The sequence below is a fragment of the Emys orbicularis genome, chromosome 9 (genome assembly GCF_028017835.1).
Source record: "Emys orbicularis isolate rEmyOrb1 chromosome 9, rEmyOrb1.hap1, whole genome shotgun sequence".
Lineage (NCBI taxonomy): Eukaryota > Metazoa > Chordata > Testudines > Emydidae > Emys > Emys orbicularis.
The window spans coordinates 81,367,321-81,381,922 of record NC_088691.1 but is presented as its reverse complement, the minus strand read 5'-3'; the positions used below and the strand labels follow the sequence as shown (position 1 = coordinate 81,381,922).

The 14,602-nt window shown below is 38.5% G+C and overlaps 1 protein-coding gene across 1 annotated transcript in view; it reads right to left on the bottom strand.

Annotated features, from left to right (window-relative positions):
- ARHGEF26 (Rho guanine nucleotide exchange factor 26) overlaps positions 1-14,294 on the bottom strand; it is a 117,978-nt gene extending 103,684 nt beyond the window's left edge. The window contains exons 1-3 of the mRNA XM_065410870.1: positions 13,161-14,294; positions 11,409-11,448; positions 7,624-7,769 (exon numbers count right to left, since the gene is read on the bottom strand). Coding sequence (XP_065266942.1) covers positions 7,624-7,769; positions 11,409-11,448; positions 13,161-14,231 — 1,257 coding nt within the window. The 5' untranslated portion in view covers positions 14,232-14,294. The remainder of the gene's footprint in view (positions 1-7,623; positions 7,770-11,408; positions 11,449-13,160) is intronic.
- Positions 14,295-14,602: the final 308 nt, after the last annotated feature.

Below are 14,602 nucleotides of genomic sequence, written 5' to 3'. Positions count from 1 at the left end.
AAGCACAGAGAAGTGAGAAACAAACCTTTTTAATACACTGCATTAGCTGTAATTTTCTTTTTTATTATCTATATAGCAACAGCACCTACAATGGGCTGAAATGGCACTATCCAAAAGAATAGCGAAAGACAAACCTACCTACAAAGAACTCAGAATCTAAAATGACAAACGACAAATGAAGATTTGGGGCAGGGGAAGAGAGATAACATCAAGCGCTTTCTCAAACTGACCTCCTACTTCACTGTTAGTTAGATGATGTCTTATAGCCATCATCATGATAGAAGTGGGTCTTGAAAAGGAATCTGAACAAGACAGATTTAAATGCCATGACATTTCAGAGCTTTAAAATAATCTTCAAAGCTCAATGTTACTTTCACATGCATATGTGCAGCAAGAAGATGGGAACACTAAAATCACTAATTATACTGTCCAGGAAGATTTTGCTTATAACTCCTAAGTAACTGACTCATTACCTTCAGTTTCATATTTGTTCTAATGAAAAGGCTGACCTCAGCCCAAGCCTGCATAGCTGGTTTAGCCAAGTTCTGCACGTCTAAAGTTACCTTTGACATGATTTACTGGACAACCTCGCATTTAGTTCTTTAATACATCACTGCACCATCTAGCTTTGCCACAGAACTGAAAACATAGGCTCTTTGAGACCTAGTGTGTGTCATCTCACAGGAGCTATGCTTGGTTTTCAAATACCCAGTACTCCCCTCCCCTCCCTCGCCCCCCCACTTACGAAATCAAGTCAAGAAGGGTAAGCAAACAACCTGGTACAAGGTCTGCTGTGCTGGGGGTGAAGGATGAAACAGGTTATGTAAGGTGACCATTCACTACAAACATGGCATTTCAGCTCTAATTTAAATCAAACTTTTTTTATGCTATGTCTGGTGCCACTACAAATTACCAATAAATGTTCAAAAGCAGTTATTTTGTAATAGGCAATACTCAATAATAGGTATCCAATAATGAAAAGTAATACTTTAAAGAAGCTGGCTCACAGAACTAGAGAGAGAGACGAGGCTTGGTTATCACACTAGCATCATGAATGTAACAAAGAAATAGGTGAACTCTTGCCTCCAGCCTCCTAATTATTTACACAAATGAAAAGATAAAACCCTAAAACATATAGACATGTGTCTTTTGTTGCACAATATTCATTTGTTGGAAGAGATACTACTGTAACTAAAATTACTTTAAATTCTCAATTTGCTAAAGAAAAATATGAACCTGAGTTGCTGGAGTTTTCTTTAAAGTACTAACAAAACTTTTATTGCATTGACTGCATTTTAAATTGATTCATACAGAAAAATTGTTACATTGCCAGTTAATGAAATCTGTGTAATAAGTCAGTCGAACTTCTAAGTACTTAAACAAGGTACTCTTATAATCACAAAGGCATCTATATAGCCGTCCATAGTACAAAACTAATGAAGACTTTAACCCATTATAACTAATGCACATAAGGGTAGAACTACTCCTATTACAGTACCTGGAACTGCAAAGGAGCCAACATCAGTAAGACAGCTGTTACAAAATTTACAGCCTAAGTAGGATTTTATTGAATCTTAACAGCTAGTGCTTCAGGGTGTGAACAGCCAGCAGTTCAAGTTGTCAAGGCACACAACTTGACCTGTTAACATGTGGCCTCTTTATTTTACATCCAAACTCATCCTTTTTGACTTCATATATAGAAAAGATGTTGTTATTGCTTAAGAATGCAATGAACAAAAAACTTTCCCACTCCATAGACATCATCCAAAAACCACAAAAAGCAGCATTCAGAGGATTAAATTTGGTACAAAATCGTGGAACTTCTAACTTTTTCTTATTATCACCAGACAAAAAATCCTGAAGTTACCAATTCAGCATTAATTGTTCCTTTTTCCCCCCATATAAACACCTCCACGGGGTTGCTGGTAATATCGTGGTGCTGACTTAAAGAGCTGGATCTTAGTTGGTTTCCTGTCACTTCTGAGGAAGAACTACTGTGCATGCTGAATGAAAGACTGCAATAAGGATGGGTCTCCACTACCCTTCCTTGTCTACACAGAATTTGCACTGGTTTCACTTACAACAGTTTAAACATCATTTAAATCAGTGCCCAAACACTTATTTATAATGGCTTATTTCAGTTTAACTTAAACCTTTGCTTAAAATATGCTAAAATTTGTTTCAAGCCAAGTTTGTATCAGTTTAAGAGTGGCCACACATCTTTCTGCACTGATTTAACTAAACTGATTTTAAAATAACACCTGTAGTTAAACTGATGCAACTTTGCTTGTCTGTAACTCTCTAGCTATGCCCAGAAACCAACCATGTGAGAGTGGCCAGGGGAAGATCAGAGAAACTGTCCCTTTTCTGTATACATTTTGGAGTTACTCCTGGGAAATGAAGGGGAGTCAAAGAAATAAACCACCTGCCAAACAAAGTGAAAACGATACTGATTACTACTGTTAACTAATCCACTTTAGAGTAGCAAAAAACAGGCTCTTACATAAGCAACAAACCTCTACCAAGTGAAGTCAAGAGTTTTTCCTGCAGCCAATTCACCATATTCCTACAAAAAAACAAACAGAAGGCTCCTCCTATAGAATGAGCCTTTCCTTTTTTACCAGTATAAGAAAATTTAGAATGCTCTCATTGCTTTGACAGACACAGCATACGTTGCTGGCACTGCAAACTCAGCCTCATCCTTTTGATAGGATCATAAAAAGGAAACTCTTCAATACTCCTCCATGGAGTTTCTTCCGACGCATACAAAAGCATGTGGAAAATTCATAGAAATGCCTATAAACGTACTTAGATTGCAAGCTCTTTGGGGCAGAGACCACCTTTTTGTGCTGTGTTTATACAGCACCTAGCACAATGGGGTCCTGGTCCATAACTAGAGCTCTTAAGTACTATCAACAGTACAAACAGCAAATAATAATTTTTTGCTCTCCATCTTCCATGCCTCCAAAAATCGAGGAGAATTAATCATCAATATGTTTAAAAAAAAGTAAAGAATCTCTGCATACGAGGTGCAAAACTATTATGTGCATTAGAAAGACTGGTCTGGTAATCTCACAAAACATAAGAATGTGAAACTATACCTGTGGCTAGTGGTTAGAATTCCCAGGTTTACCATCTACATTTGTTCCTTTCATATTTCATTATTAATCATGAACTCTTTGGTCACTGTTTTTAATGCAGAAGCAAAGAAATGCAGCAAAATAAATAATATTTAGCAAAAAGTCACCACATTACATACAACACACTGAAATGCAGCCCCTTGGGGAAGGGAGGGGGTTGTAAAGTGTGATGCACATGTGGGGGAAGGGTAACGTTGACTAGGGTTACCATATTTGAACATTCAAAAAGAGAGGACACTCCATGGGGAGGGGGTATTTGCACCAGTATCTACCAACTCGCGTTGTATTAATGTGTTATTATACTGTTATATATGCTGTGCGCTACATGTTGTCTATATTGAGTATATATATAAGAAAAACTGATATGGCCTCAAAAGTGAAGTTTAATTATTTAAAGTTTACTGTACTTCTTTATATGTAGTGAGTCCTTTCCTTTCACCAGTTCTTCAGTTTTCTTTCTCCTCATGTGCCCACACTTACTTCTCTGTAGATCGCATTTTTCTCAGCAGTGATTGATTGCTCTTTAAGAAGGCATGAAAGTCTTTACAAGAAGTTGTACTGTATAAGTAGAATTCCTTTCAGCGACTCAACATTCAAGTTGTTCCTTTCCTTTGTCCACTGGCTTTGCATCAGTGAAAAAATTCGCTCTACATTTGCATTGTGAGAAGGAATAGCAAAGAAGAACTGTGCAATCTTTAACAGTTCTGAATGACACTCAATGTTTTTGGATTTCTCAAAATATTTGGTCCACTTCTGGTGTGCTAGCAAATAATTACTGAACTCTTCATCACTGTTGCAACTTTCTGTAGACTTCTTCAGGCTGCTGACCTGATCAAAACACTTCACATCATCAATTTGCACCCCCTTATCGATCAGGTACTCGATACAAGGTTCCACATCACTCCAATTCGGGGTCTCACTCAGGGTAATCCACCTGAAACAAGAGAAGTCTTCCAGGGGTCTAAACCACTTCTTCAAATATTCTAAGCATCTGCTGTACACATTACCTACTTCAGCACAGAATTTGTCACACACTTCTTCAATTCCTTCCATGCGCTTTTGTGCCAGTAGTCCCTTAACTTTCAGGGACATAAAGTTGTGAGTCTTGCGTTCAAGAAGAATAGCGTGAACCGAGTTCAAACTTTTCAGCACTTCCACGATAGAATTGCTTTCCCTTTCGATTTCTTGGATGCAAGTTTGAAATACACTCATGAGTGAATGCATGTGCCAGAGGTAAATCTCACTTAATTCTTAAGCACTGTGGGTGGTTTGTCCTGAGACAGAAAGAATGACTTCAATGCCAAAAACATCTGTATCAGCCTTGTAATGCCTGGAAATAATGACAGCCATAGCTGCTTTCTCATAGCAAGACACGTTCTGTATTCAGGATCAACAAACTCACAGTACTCCTTCAGCCGCTCAGTTTGGGCAGTGTACATATGAAAGTACTGGTAAATTTTAAAAATAATGTTCTCAATGTCAAAGTTCATTCTTTCTGCTGCATGGTGAACACAGTTGTTCAAAATGTGTGCTGGGCAACCCACACCAATTAATGTTCTCTTCTGCAACAACTTCTTTAAGTTTGCAAACACATTCTTTCCATCTTCATCACGCCGGAGTCCTCCAAACATTGTATTGCATTTGTCACCTGTAAATGCAATACACTTCTCGAACAAACCATTTTTTTCAAGCGTTCCTTTTATGTAATGAGCAATCGTGTCGGCAGTCTCATTAGGTATGTTCTGGACCTCAATCTGCCATTCTTCCAGTCGAAATACTGAATAATTACTGGAAATATTTTCACTTAACCGTGATTGCTTCCATCTGTAGCAACTCCACAGTAAACTATGTAATTTTCTTCAAATGTTTTCAGAACAACATCAACAGAATGCAGTGCGGGCACAGAGATAACAATTGCTTCTGTCTTGGTTCTAGCAGTAACAGCATCCTCTGATTTGCTGCCTGATTTTACAAAATAATCTGTCAATTTTGTTGATGAGCTCTCTTCTCGGACTGCTTTTTTGTGCTTGTCTGAGTCCACGTGAGTTTGTAAATCATTAGTGCCTTTATTTTTCACAGAGAACGTAAGTATCAGGTCTACATACCAAGCACTCAGCTTCCCATTCTTCTCTAACACTTCGAAAACACGATAATTTTGTCTTTAGTTCTCCAGTGAATTTACACTTTCGTTTTGGCATTGTGTTTGGGGGTAGTAAAATAAAATATCAAATAAGGAGCTCTTGAGGAAACACTACTGTGCATGGTACGAACTCAGAAAAGACACTGAAATTGTCGACACTGCACTATCGCCACTATGGAAAAATGATCATACCAGTCTGGAACCATAGGGCTAGGTGCCAACTTTCCCCGGCCTCGGTGGGTGCTCGCGTGCCCCTGGCCCTGCCCCATCTCCTCCCCTTCCCCGCCCCCATTCCAACCCCTTCCCCAAAGTCCCCGCCCCAACTCCGCCCTCTCCCTGCCCCATTGGACCCTTCCCCAAATCCTGGCCCTGGCCCCACCTCTTCCCCTGATTGCACCACGTTCCCCCTCCTCCCCCCTCCCTCCCAGCCACGCGAAACAGCTGTTTTGCAGCACAAGCGCTGGGAGCTAGGGGGAAAAAAGCGGGCATTCTCTCGAGTTATCAACATTCACTCTCTTTCTTGAATGATCAACTCTTCTTTGGGGAAAAATATAATGGCAAAATTCCAGACGTTTTTAGTTATTTAAAAATTCCTCCCGGATGGCGATTTAAGAACCAAAAAGCTGGACATGTCCGGGAAAATACGGATGTATGATAACCCTAATGTTGACTAAAGGCATCCAGGCAAACCTCTAGACTTATGAAAAGTCTCACAGGAACTAAAGAGCTTTATTGCGGTCACCAGAAAAGCCTAGGGTCACATGCAAAAAACCATGTGTAACTGAGCACCCAATTTGCATGTGCAGTTACCACAATGGTATGCACCTAGATTGTATATACAAGTATTTGCATGTGAGGACATCTGGTTAAATTCCTAACGGTCCAGTTGTATCTGGAACTGTGTGCATTTGTGAACTATTAAACACATGGCCTTTTCAAATTTGAAAGTCAGGAGCTATCTGTCCATGCAAAGGACAAGAGCTCTCAGGTTAAAGTGAGCTTCTCAACCCACTTTCTAGGACAGTCAGTGTCAAGGGGAGTAAACCTCCAGTCCTCCATGGTCTTCTTGTAAAAAGCAAGGATTGTGTGAAAGAAAGGAAAAGGAAAAAAAGAGTTCAGTCACAGTGTATGGTCCTGATCTAAAGATTGTCCATAGCCCTCCCATGCACAGAATAAAAATGCAAACACACAGAACTCAGTTTAATCTAAAGATAGGGCCATGTCCACCCCACCCCATGTCCACCCCACTAGAATCGGAACCAGTTTTTCCAGCAAGTCTGGGTATTTTGAACGTGATGCTTCAAACTAGGGTAAACTGCACCAATGTAAATTCTATCTATTCTAGTGGACTACCATGGTGTGGCTACACCAGTGCTAAAATCCTGGTATAGACAAGGCTTGAGGAGTAATCATTGTGTCCTATAGGAAGTGTTTGCAAGATCAGGCCCTTAAGATGGCAAATGTGCAATTCTTATCTGGATTGTGAGCATTCAGCATATCCTTTAATTTGCATTTTTTAAAATTATGTAAGTTTGCAAGTCATTTGTAAGAATGTAAAGCTGAATTGCAATACACTATCCTTTGTTTTACACACATACATTTTTAAAAATCCTTGATTTTGATTGTAGTGTTGGTGTAGCCAGGTTGGTCCAAGAATATCGGAGAGGTGAGGGAATATCTTTTATCCAACCAACTTCTGTTGATGAAAAAAACCAAGCTTTCGAGCCTACACTGCGCTATTCTTTTTCACCAACAGAAGTTGGTCCAATAAAAGATATTACCCCACCCACCTTGCCTTTATTTTGATTGACAATAAATACCAAACAATGTTCAGTCAAGGTTAATCCAGAGCAATCATTTCCACTGGTACCGAATGATTATCTTCCACAAGCGAAGGCCAGCATTTCTAGTCAAATGAAGTTGAAATTACTAAATCCTCAGCTCACACTCACTTTTTCATGTCATCCACTTTATTTAATTTTTCCTTATGTTTTTGTTGTATAGTTACTTAATTTATCTTAACACTTCACAGATACTGGTTTTTGTCTTTTTCAGCAAACAGACATTTCCAATAGGCCTTACTAAATCATTTTGAAGAGAAGAGGGATTTGCGCAGGTAAGATCTGAGTAAAGCAGAGTTAGGACTTCAGGATTTGGCCCCATATCTGTAACACTTGGGGCAATTACAACTCCGAGTATTAATAAAATGTCCACAAACACTTTACATTTGAGAAGGGGCTGGAAGTCAAACTTCAAGCAGAAAATGCCACTGGCAGATAAAATCCTTGCTTATATACATTCTTGCATAATATATTTTTGGCTATGTAACCACTGAATACTCACCACTGATAGCTGACTCCATGTTGATCTCAGAGGCTTATATTGAATAACTATCCTTTCCTCTGATTTTTGTTCTTTGGACTCAGAATCTTCATCAGAATCTATGTCCAGAGCTTTTTCTTTGTAGTTCTGATACAATACTGCAGTTTCTACAATACATAAGAAAGGGGCATTAATTGCCAGAAAGTTATGCCATTTGTTTTCAAGAGAGTTATAAGTAGCATTTAAACAATGAAATAAAGCAAATTGTAGATGTGCTCACAAATTGCATGAACAAAGACAAAGATAGTGTCTTATTTAAGATGGACAGTATCACAGTAACAATGGATCACTGTGCCACTATTAAAAAGATGCCTTCTGACTAAATTAAAGAACAGATGTGTCCTTTGTTGAGGAAAACAGCTTTATTTCCCCCCAATTTGTTGTGCAATGTGTCATAACTAGCTAAAGATTTAAAAAAACAAAAAACAAATCAGAACAGTAAGGTCAATAATCCAGGTGTCTGATTATCTCATGCACATTTTAAAAGGTATTAAGAACCTATTACCAATGGCAATTTTTACACTGTTAGCCTTAAAAAATTATCTTCATATTTCACTGTGGAAGGAGGAAAAATCATCCCAAATTTTGACTTCAGAACTTTAAAATCAGGACTGACCAAGACAGAGGCTGTGGGGCACACCCAAACATCATCTTCCGAGACGTGCTAAATGTGGGGCATGCACACTTCCATGTGCATTCCGATTCCTCTTCTATGTGCTTCAATGCTACCAGTATTAATGCAACAAAACCACATGGGAAGGAGGACAAACATGGAAACCACCTTCTTCTAGTGCTCACACTCTTTTGCCATATATATATTAAGCACAAGCACATGGGGAAAGAGGGAACTCAAAATACAGGAACTAAGCTACAAAGAGAAGAAATGTTTTATAGGAGAAAGGCTAACAATACTTTAAAAATGGGGCAGGTGTTTTGGACAACCTATTATTTGTAGGGAGGAAAGTGAAAAAGATTGAGTGAGTCTTTAAGAATCCGCTAAATTCTTTTGTCAAACTGTTTGGTCAGATTTGCTTTAGCTGCTGTGTCCATTAGCGCTTCTGCTGAAGGGTTGTACATAAGGGTTAGAGTTTATAAGGTGTGTACATACATCATATAATCATAAACACATAGTATAACTGCATATGGTGCTGTGTAACAGGGGAACTCTGCCAAAAAAAACAAACAAGACCTTGCCCAAAGAGTTTACAATCCAAAGAATTATAGTAAGAATATAGCGTGGGCCAAGATCATTATAGCCAGCATGCTCCAAAGAATATGTGAGATTTTTATAAACTTTTCGAGGATGGAAGCTTGGCTTACAATAACTGAACCCTGAATGCCATTATAGGGAGTAAGGAGTGATCAACAGAGACAAAGGGAGCAGTCAGAAGAAAACCCTTGACATAGAATCAGGAGAGAGTAAGGAGGTATCATAGAAAATGAAGGCAGGGCATATTTGTGGACTGCTTCAAAAGCAAAGAGTTGCTTAAACAGTGCATGAGACCTGAGAAACTAAGGGAATGTCTACACTTACCTCCGGAGCGATCGATCCAGTGGGGGTTGATTTATCGCGTCTAGTGAAGACACGATAAATCGACGGCCGAGCGCTCTCTCGTCGACTCCAGTACTCCACTGGAGCGAGAAGCACAGGTGGAGTTGACAGGGGAGCGTCAGCAGTCGACCTACCGCAGTGAAGACACTGCGGTAAGTAGATCTAAGTATGTCGACTTTAGCTACGTTATTCACGTAGCTGAAGTTGCATAACTTAGATCGATCCTCCCCCCAAGTGTAACCAGGGGTAAGAAAAGAATAGGAGACAAAGCAGTGGGAAAGGAAGATGATCATGGCAACTAGGTTTTGAATGGACTTGGGGAGAGATCAAAGATGAGCAAGCAGAGAGAGTGCCAATTACCATAGTCAGGAGAGATTACAAGAGTATGGACTAATGTTTGGTTGTAAAATAGAGAGGAGGGAACACAGCCAATTCATCAAAAATCAGGGTCAAAGGAGCAGAGAAGAGTGGAAACAAAAATGACCGAGACTACAAGCTTACGGGTCAAAGCGAGAAAGAAAGGATTATGTTAGACTGCAGGGATAATTTTCCTAAGCATTGGTGAGTGCTGGCTTATTCCTAAACCCCAGAAAATGGCACCTTGCCCCCCGATTCTGCAACCTGATCCACATAGGTTAATCCTGACACTTGCATAGCCCTTTGATTTAAATCAATTAAATTGATTTAAATCACTAGTCAGGAAGACTCGATTTAATCATGGTTTTCTACATAAAAGTGCATTCTTGTTGGTTGTTATAACCTTAATACATATTCTTCACAACTCAGAGATAGATGTAGGTTTCATTTTTAGAAGGTACACACTATATATTTTTAAACAGTGATTTGTTTTAAAAACTTTTCAGATTAGTTTTACAGCTATATGAGAAAATGAATGATTGTTTGGTTATTCCAAAGGTAAATGAAGCAGATATTTATGACATCACTGGGAGGTGAACTATCTCCAGTTCAACAGGTTAATCATTAATATTTGGAGGATTTTCTTGCCATGGTGTATTAGGAGGAGAACATCACCAGACCAACGTTTAAATTGTTTTATATAACTAAAACAACAATGTTAAGTATTCTGGATTTTTTTCTTCAACAGAAAACATATAATATTTTAACAAAACAAGCATATGTCCCTCGCTTCTCACATTTATCTCCAGACTTCTTCTCCTTGTCCAGATCTATTCTGCCACCAACAATCTTCTATTCATTGAACTTTTTGAAACTTTGCACTTTTAGAGAGAGATAAGGAATTGACTGTGTACACAAATTTGCAGAGGGACAATCGAGTTGAGGTCTGTTATTTCTCACCTCTATATATTATTTATTTATTTAAAAACATTTTTGCGGTTAACAAGCAAATCTGGAGACACAAATCCACCCTTTGAGAACTGCAAAACTAAGCATCTCTGATGGGATCTTCTAGAAAGAGCACTGAGTCCCACTGGGTAGATAGAAAGATTAACCTAAATAATCTATACAGAAGCCTGTGGAACCCCATAAGATTGGGTCGCTAATTCATGAACTATTGGAACTCATTTACAAAACTTTTCTTAAACATTACATGAATATATTGTCTCATACTATAGAATTAGAATTTATAATCCCTATTCCATGACGAGATATCTTCGAGCTATAATGTATCCTTAGATAGTTTTTTCCTCAAAAAGCATTTTATCAAAAAAATCTGATTTAAATAAAAAAAATCCATTTTAAAATTTTTTTTTAAATAAAATCATTGATTTTTATCCACCCTGTTGGAGTCCATGTAAGAGGTCTGACCACTGAAATCAGCTTGCAGGAATTGGCTTTATTTTGTGCAAATCCCACAGTGTTTTTATAAGAGCTGAAGCTTAAACAATATACACAAATACATATAAATAGTTCCTTTTTATATTCAAGTGTAAGGTATTTGTTTACCTGCCTCTCTCTATTCTTTAAGCAATTCTACAAACAGAATTTAATGGAAGTTGTATTATTATTAAAAGTATTTCCAGTTAATAATTCAAGATTTTAGATTTCAGTTAACTAACATGCTTTTCTTTGATAAAAATCTACAGTATTTTGACATATTGTTCTCTTGAAGTCAGCTTCTCTTGAGATTTATTTGGTCATTTGAAAGCTTAGATTTTTATCAGAACATGCATTCAAATAATAAAAACCAGTTTCAACAAAATCCAGTGCTTACCTTCCCCATCAAATGTCCCTTGTACTTTCAGTGCTTTCTTCTAGGATGTTTTTTTAAAGAAAAGAAACATGAAAATAAGAACACAAAGCCACTGACTTTAACAAATGTTACGCTATTCTATTTAATATTATCTAAGGCACTGAGTTTATAAACTCAAGGCCTAGTTTATAAACTTTTGACAATTAGCAAATTATTCACACAACTATTGTTTCACTACAGATGTGTCATTAAAGTTGCTATGGACTTTCTTCTAATGGCTTAGTCATTCATCACGTTGCATTTTCCCTACAAACTGAATAAAAAGACCTTAAAAGTTATTTCATTCTGTAGCACTACAAGAGTTCAATAAACTCGCATTTCATTGGTTCAGATATCCTATCAAGTATACATTGTTCTTGTTAGAGTGACTAGCTTTCCTTCTCTTCACGCTACAAAAAACTGACATAAAGCACCATGGTAAGCTAGTTTCTGAGACCATAACAAGCCCTCTGAAATAAGACAAACTTATTGGTGAACTACATTTTAGATCTTTATGTGCTTCAATACTACTAGTTTAACTGGTCCAAAAAAAAAAAAAAAAATTACCCCAAAATGAAACAAAACACTAGCAACAACAACAACAAAGTCATCTCTGTATAAAGACAGGGCAATATAATGTCATCCTATTTTAAGCAGAACTCCTCAGTGCTTTCATTGGGGGAGGTCTGCAGGAAAAAACCTAATGGAATGATATGGCCTACAATCTGATCTACTGAAACTACTTGTTTGTGTAATTTCTGTGAAAGCTCCCAGCCCCTACATTTTTAGTTTGCCTGAGAACTGTCATGCACTTAATAATTATTCTACTAGTTACAGCTATTATGCCTTGCCTGGAGTGCTTTACCGCACAATTCCAAGTCACCCTGCAGAGCTTTTTAATCTACCAATTTATTAAAAGCACTCAATGTTTGAAGGGTAGAATGCAAATGAAATACAACAAAAAAGACAATGATATAACACTTTTTCAAGCCATAAAAGGTTTTTACAATTTTTTTAGCAAGGCTTTGTGGCATAATTATAATATAATTAATTTAGCTGGAGAAAATGTAATAAAACTATTACTCAAAAAGGATTAAATCTGGAAGACTGAAATAAGACATTCTGCTTTTAGGATACACCTGAGGTTGTTTCAAGATACTTTAAAAGGACTCTGTCAATTTAAAAAGTTCACTTCTACCTGAATTTTTTTTTTTAAAAACATACTCTTACAAGTAACAGGTGAGCGTACTATAATTGAAAGAGATGGGGGGCGGGGGGTTAGTTGGACTACTTTTTTGCCACTGTATTTACTTTCTGCATTAGGCAGCACTTTGTGAAGTTAGTTTCATTGTCTCCCCTATTCAAACATATACAGGGGTGTGATAAACATTTTTAAATACAAGTAAATATGAATACAAAAAAGAAAAAAAACTAAATCAGTAGGGGGATTCAGTGACAAATGTAGAATAGGAAATTACCTTTAACTCATGTTTTAAAATGGCTAGGTTTCAAATTAATGGTGTTCTTTAAAAGTACTGTTTTCATTACAGTAAAATTAAGGAAATGTTAAGTGACCATTGATACCTGTCAAAGACCACAGAGACATTTGTAATAGTAAATAATGAACTAAAAACAAACACATTAATGGAAAATACTTAGACTGCTAATCACTACCTTTAAAGTGGCCAGCATCATTCAAAAGAAAGCATAAGTTTCATCTACCTGTTTACTCACCTTTATTCTTCCTAAACTAGAAAATTTCTCCTTGTCCTCCACTACAGCTTTGAGTATTGGCTGGGACATTCTATTTTTTTTCTTAAAAGTTGTAGAACTGTCAGAGTCAATGCCACTCACTACTGCTCTTCGATAGGAAGTAGACCTCAATCCTCTTCTCAATGCCCCTGGGCTATCCAGGTCACCTTCTGTCTCTTCATCACCATCAGCTACCAAAGGCATATTAAGCATCTCCAACATGCTACGGACCTTGAGGACCCTTTTGTTTGTCTCCACATTTTGGTTGCTGGTTTTGTTTGTCACTTTTATCTCAGAAGCTAAACTCCTAGGAATGATCTGTTGTTTCCCCACTTTGAGCGCAGCAGGACTATTTGTACTCAGAACTATTGACTGTTTTTCTGGGAGCTGGTTCTGATTAGATGTCAGTCTGTGGAGAGTTAAGTTTTGCTGTGAGGGAGCCGTCTGGGAAACCAGTGAGGGCCCCACAAGTGCCTTTTCTGGGTTTTTAGAAAGCTGGTCGGATTGTAACTGCAAAACAGCCATTGTGTTGTTATTCAGTGAAGGCGTATTTCCAGGTAAGGACCCAGGAGTTGGCATAAAAGAAGTCTGTTCATGTTCTGGGATAAATGCTGATTGACTGGAAATCATCACTGGATGAAGCAGTGTGTCATCTGGTGATGTTACTGTACCACTAGCTGTAAAACTTATCAAGTTATCTGAAACCAATTTCAGGACCTGAGATGCCTGGTCAGAAGAAAGTTGCGGGGATACAGCTTTATACTCTGGAGACCCTATTTTTCCATTTGGCACGGATCCCATGTTGGATTTAAAAGAGGAGAGGCTCCTTTGGACTAATCTGTTGACTGGAGAAGTAACTATTGTTTCAGCAGGCTGAGTCACAGTGAATGTAGCCCTGTCTTCCACAGGGAAATCTGTGAAGAGGACCCCATTGGGGCTCTGGTAAGATTGGGGTCTAGGTTTGCTCTTGGTGTGTAGCTGAGGGGTTGATCTCCTCCTCCACCGTGGCGTTATGTTGTTATTAGAAAAATCCACTTCACTTTCCCCATCCATAGCAAATTCCTTAGGGTCACCACTAGTGCAAGAAGGAAGCAACAAATCCTGCAAAGGCTCAGTCCCCGCACTACGAAGAAACAGCAGTAAGCACAACTTTGTCATTTCACACACAGCCCCAATAGTACTTACAAAAGGGGGTTTCTGGTAATGCCACTTACACCCCGACCCCGCCGCTGCGGTGACAGCACGGCGTTAGAAGTTGGAGAGAGTTTTCAGAGTAGTGGGGGAAAGACCTGAGAGTGCCCCCCCCCCCCAGCAGCTAGAGCTACAGCTACAGCTACTTCCCCCCGCCAGGGAGCCGAACTTTACAGCCGAACTCGGCTGGTGCAACCCCAACCCCGCCGCCAACGCGCCCCACCTGCTGGGAG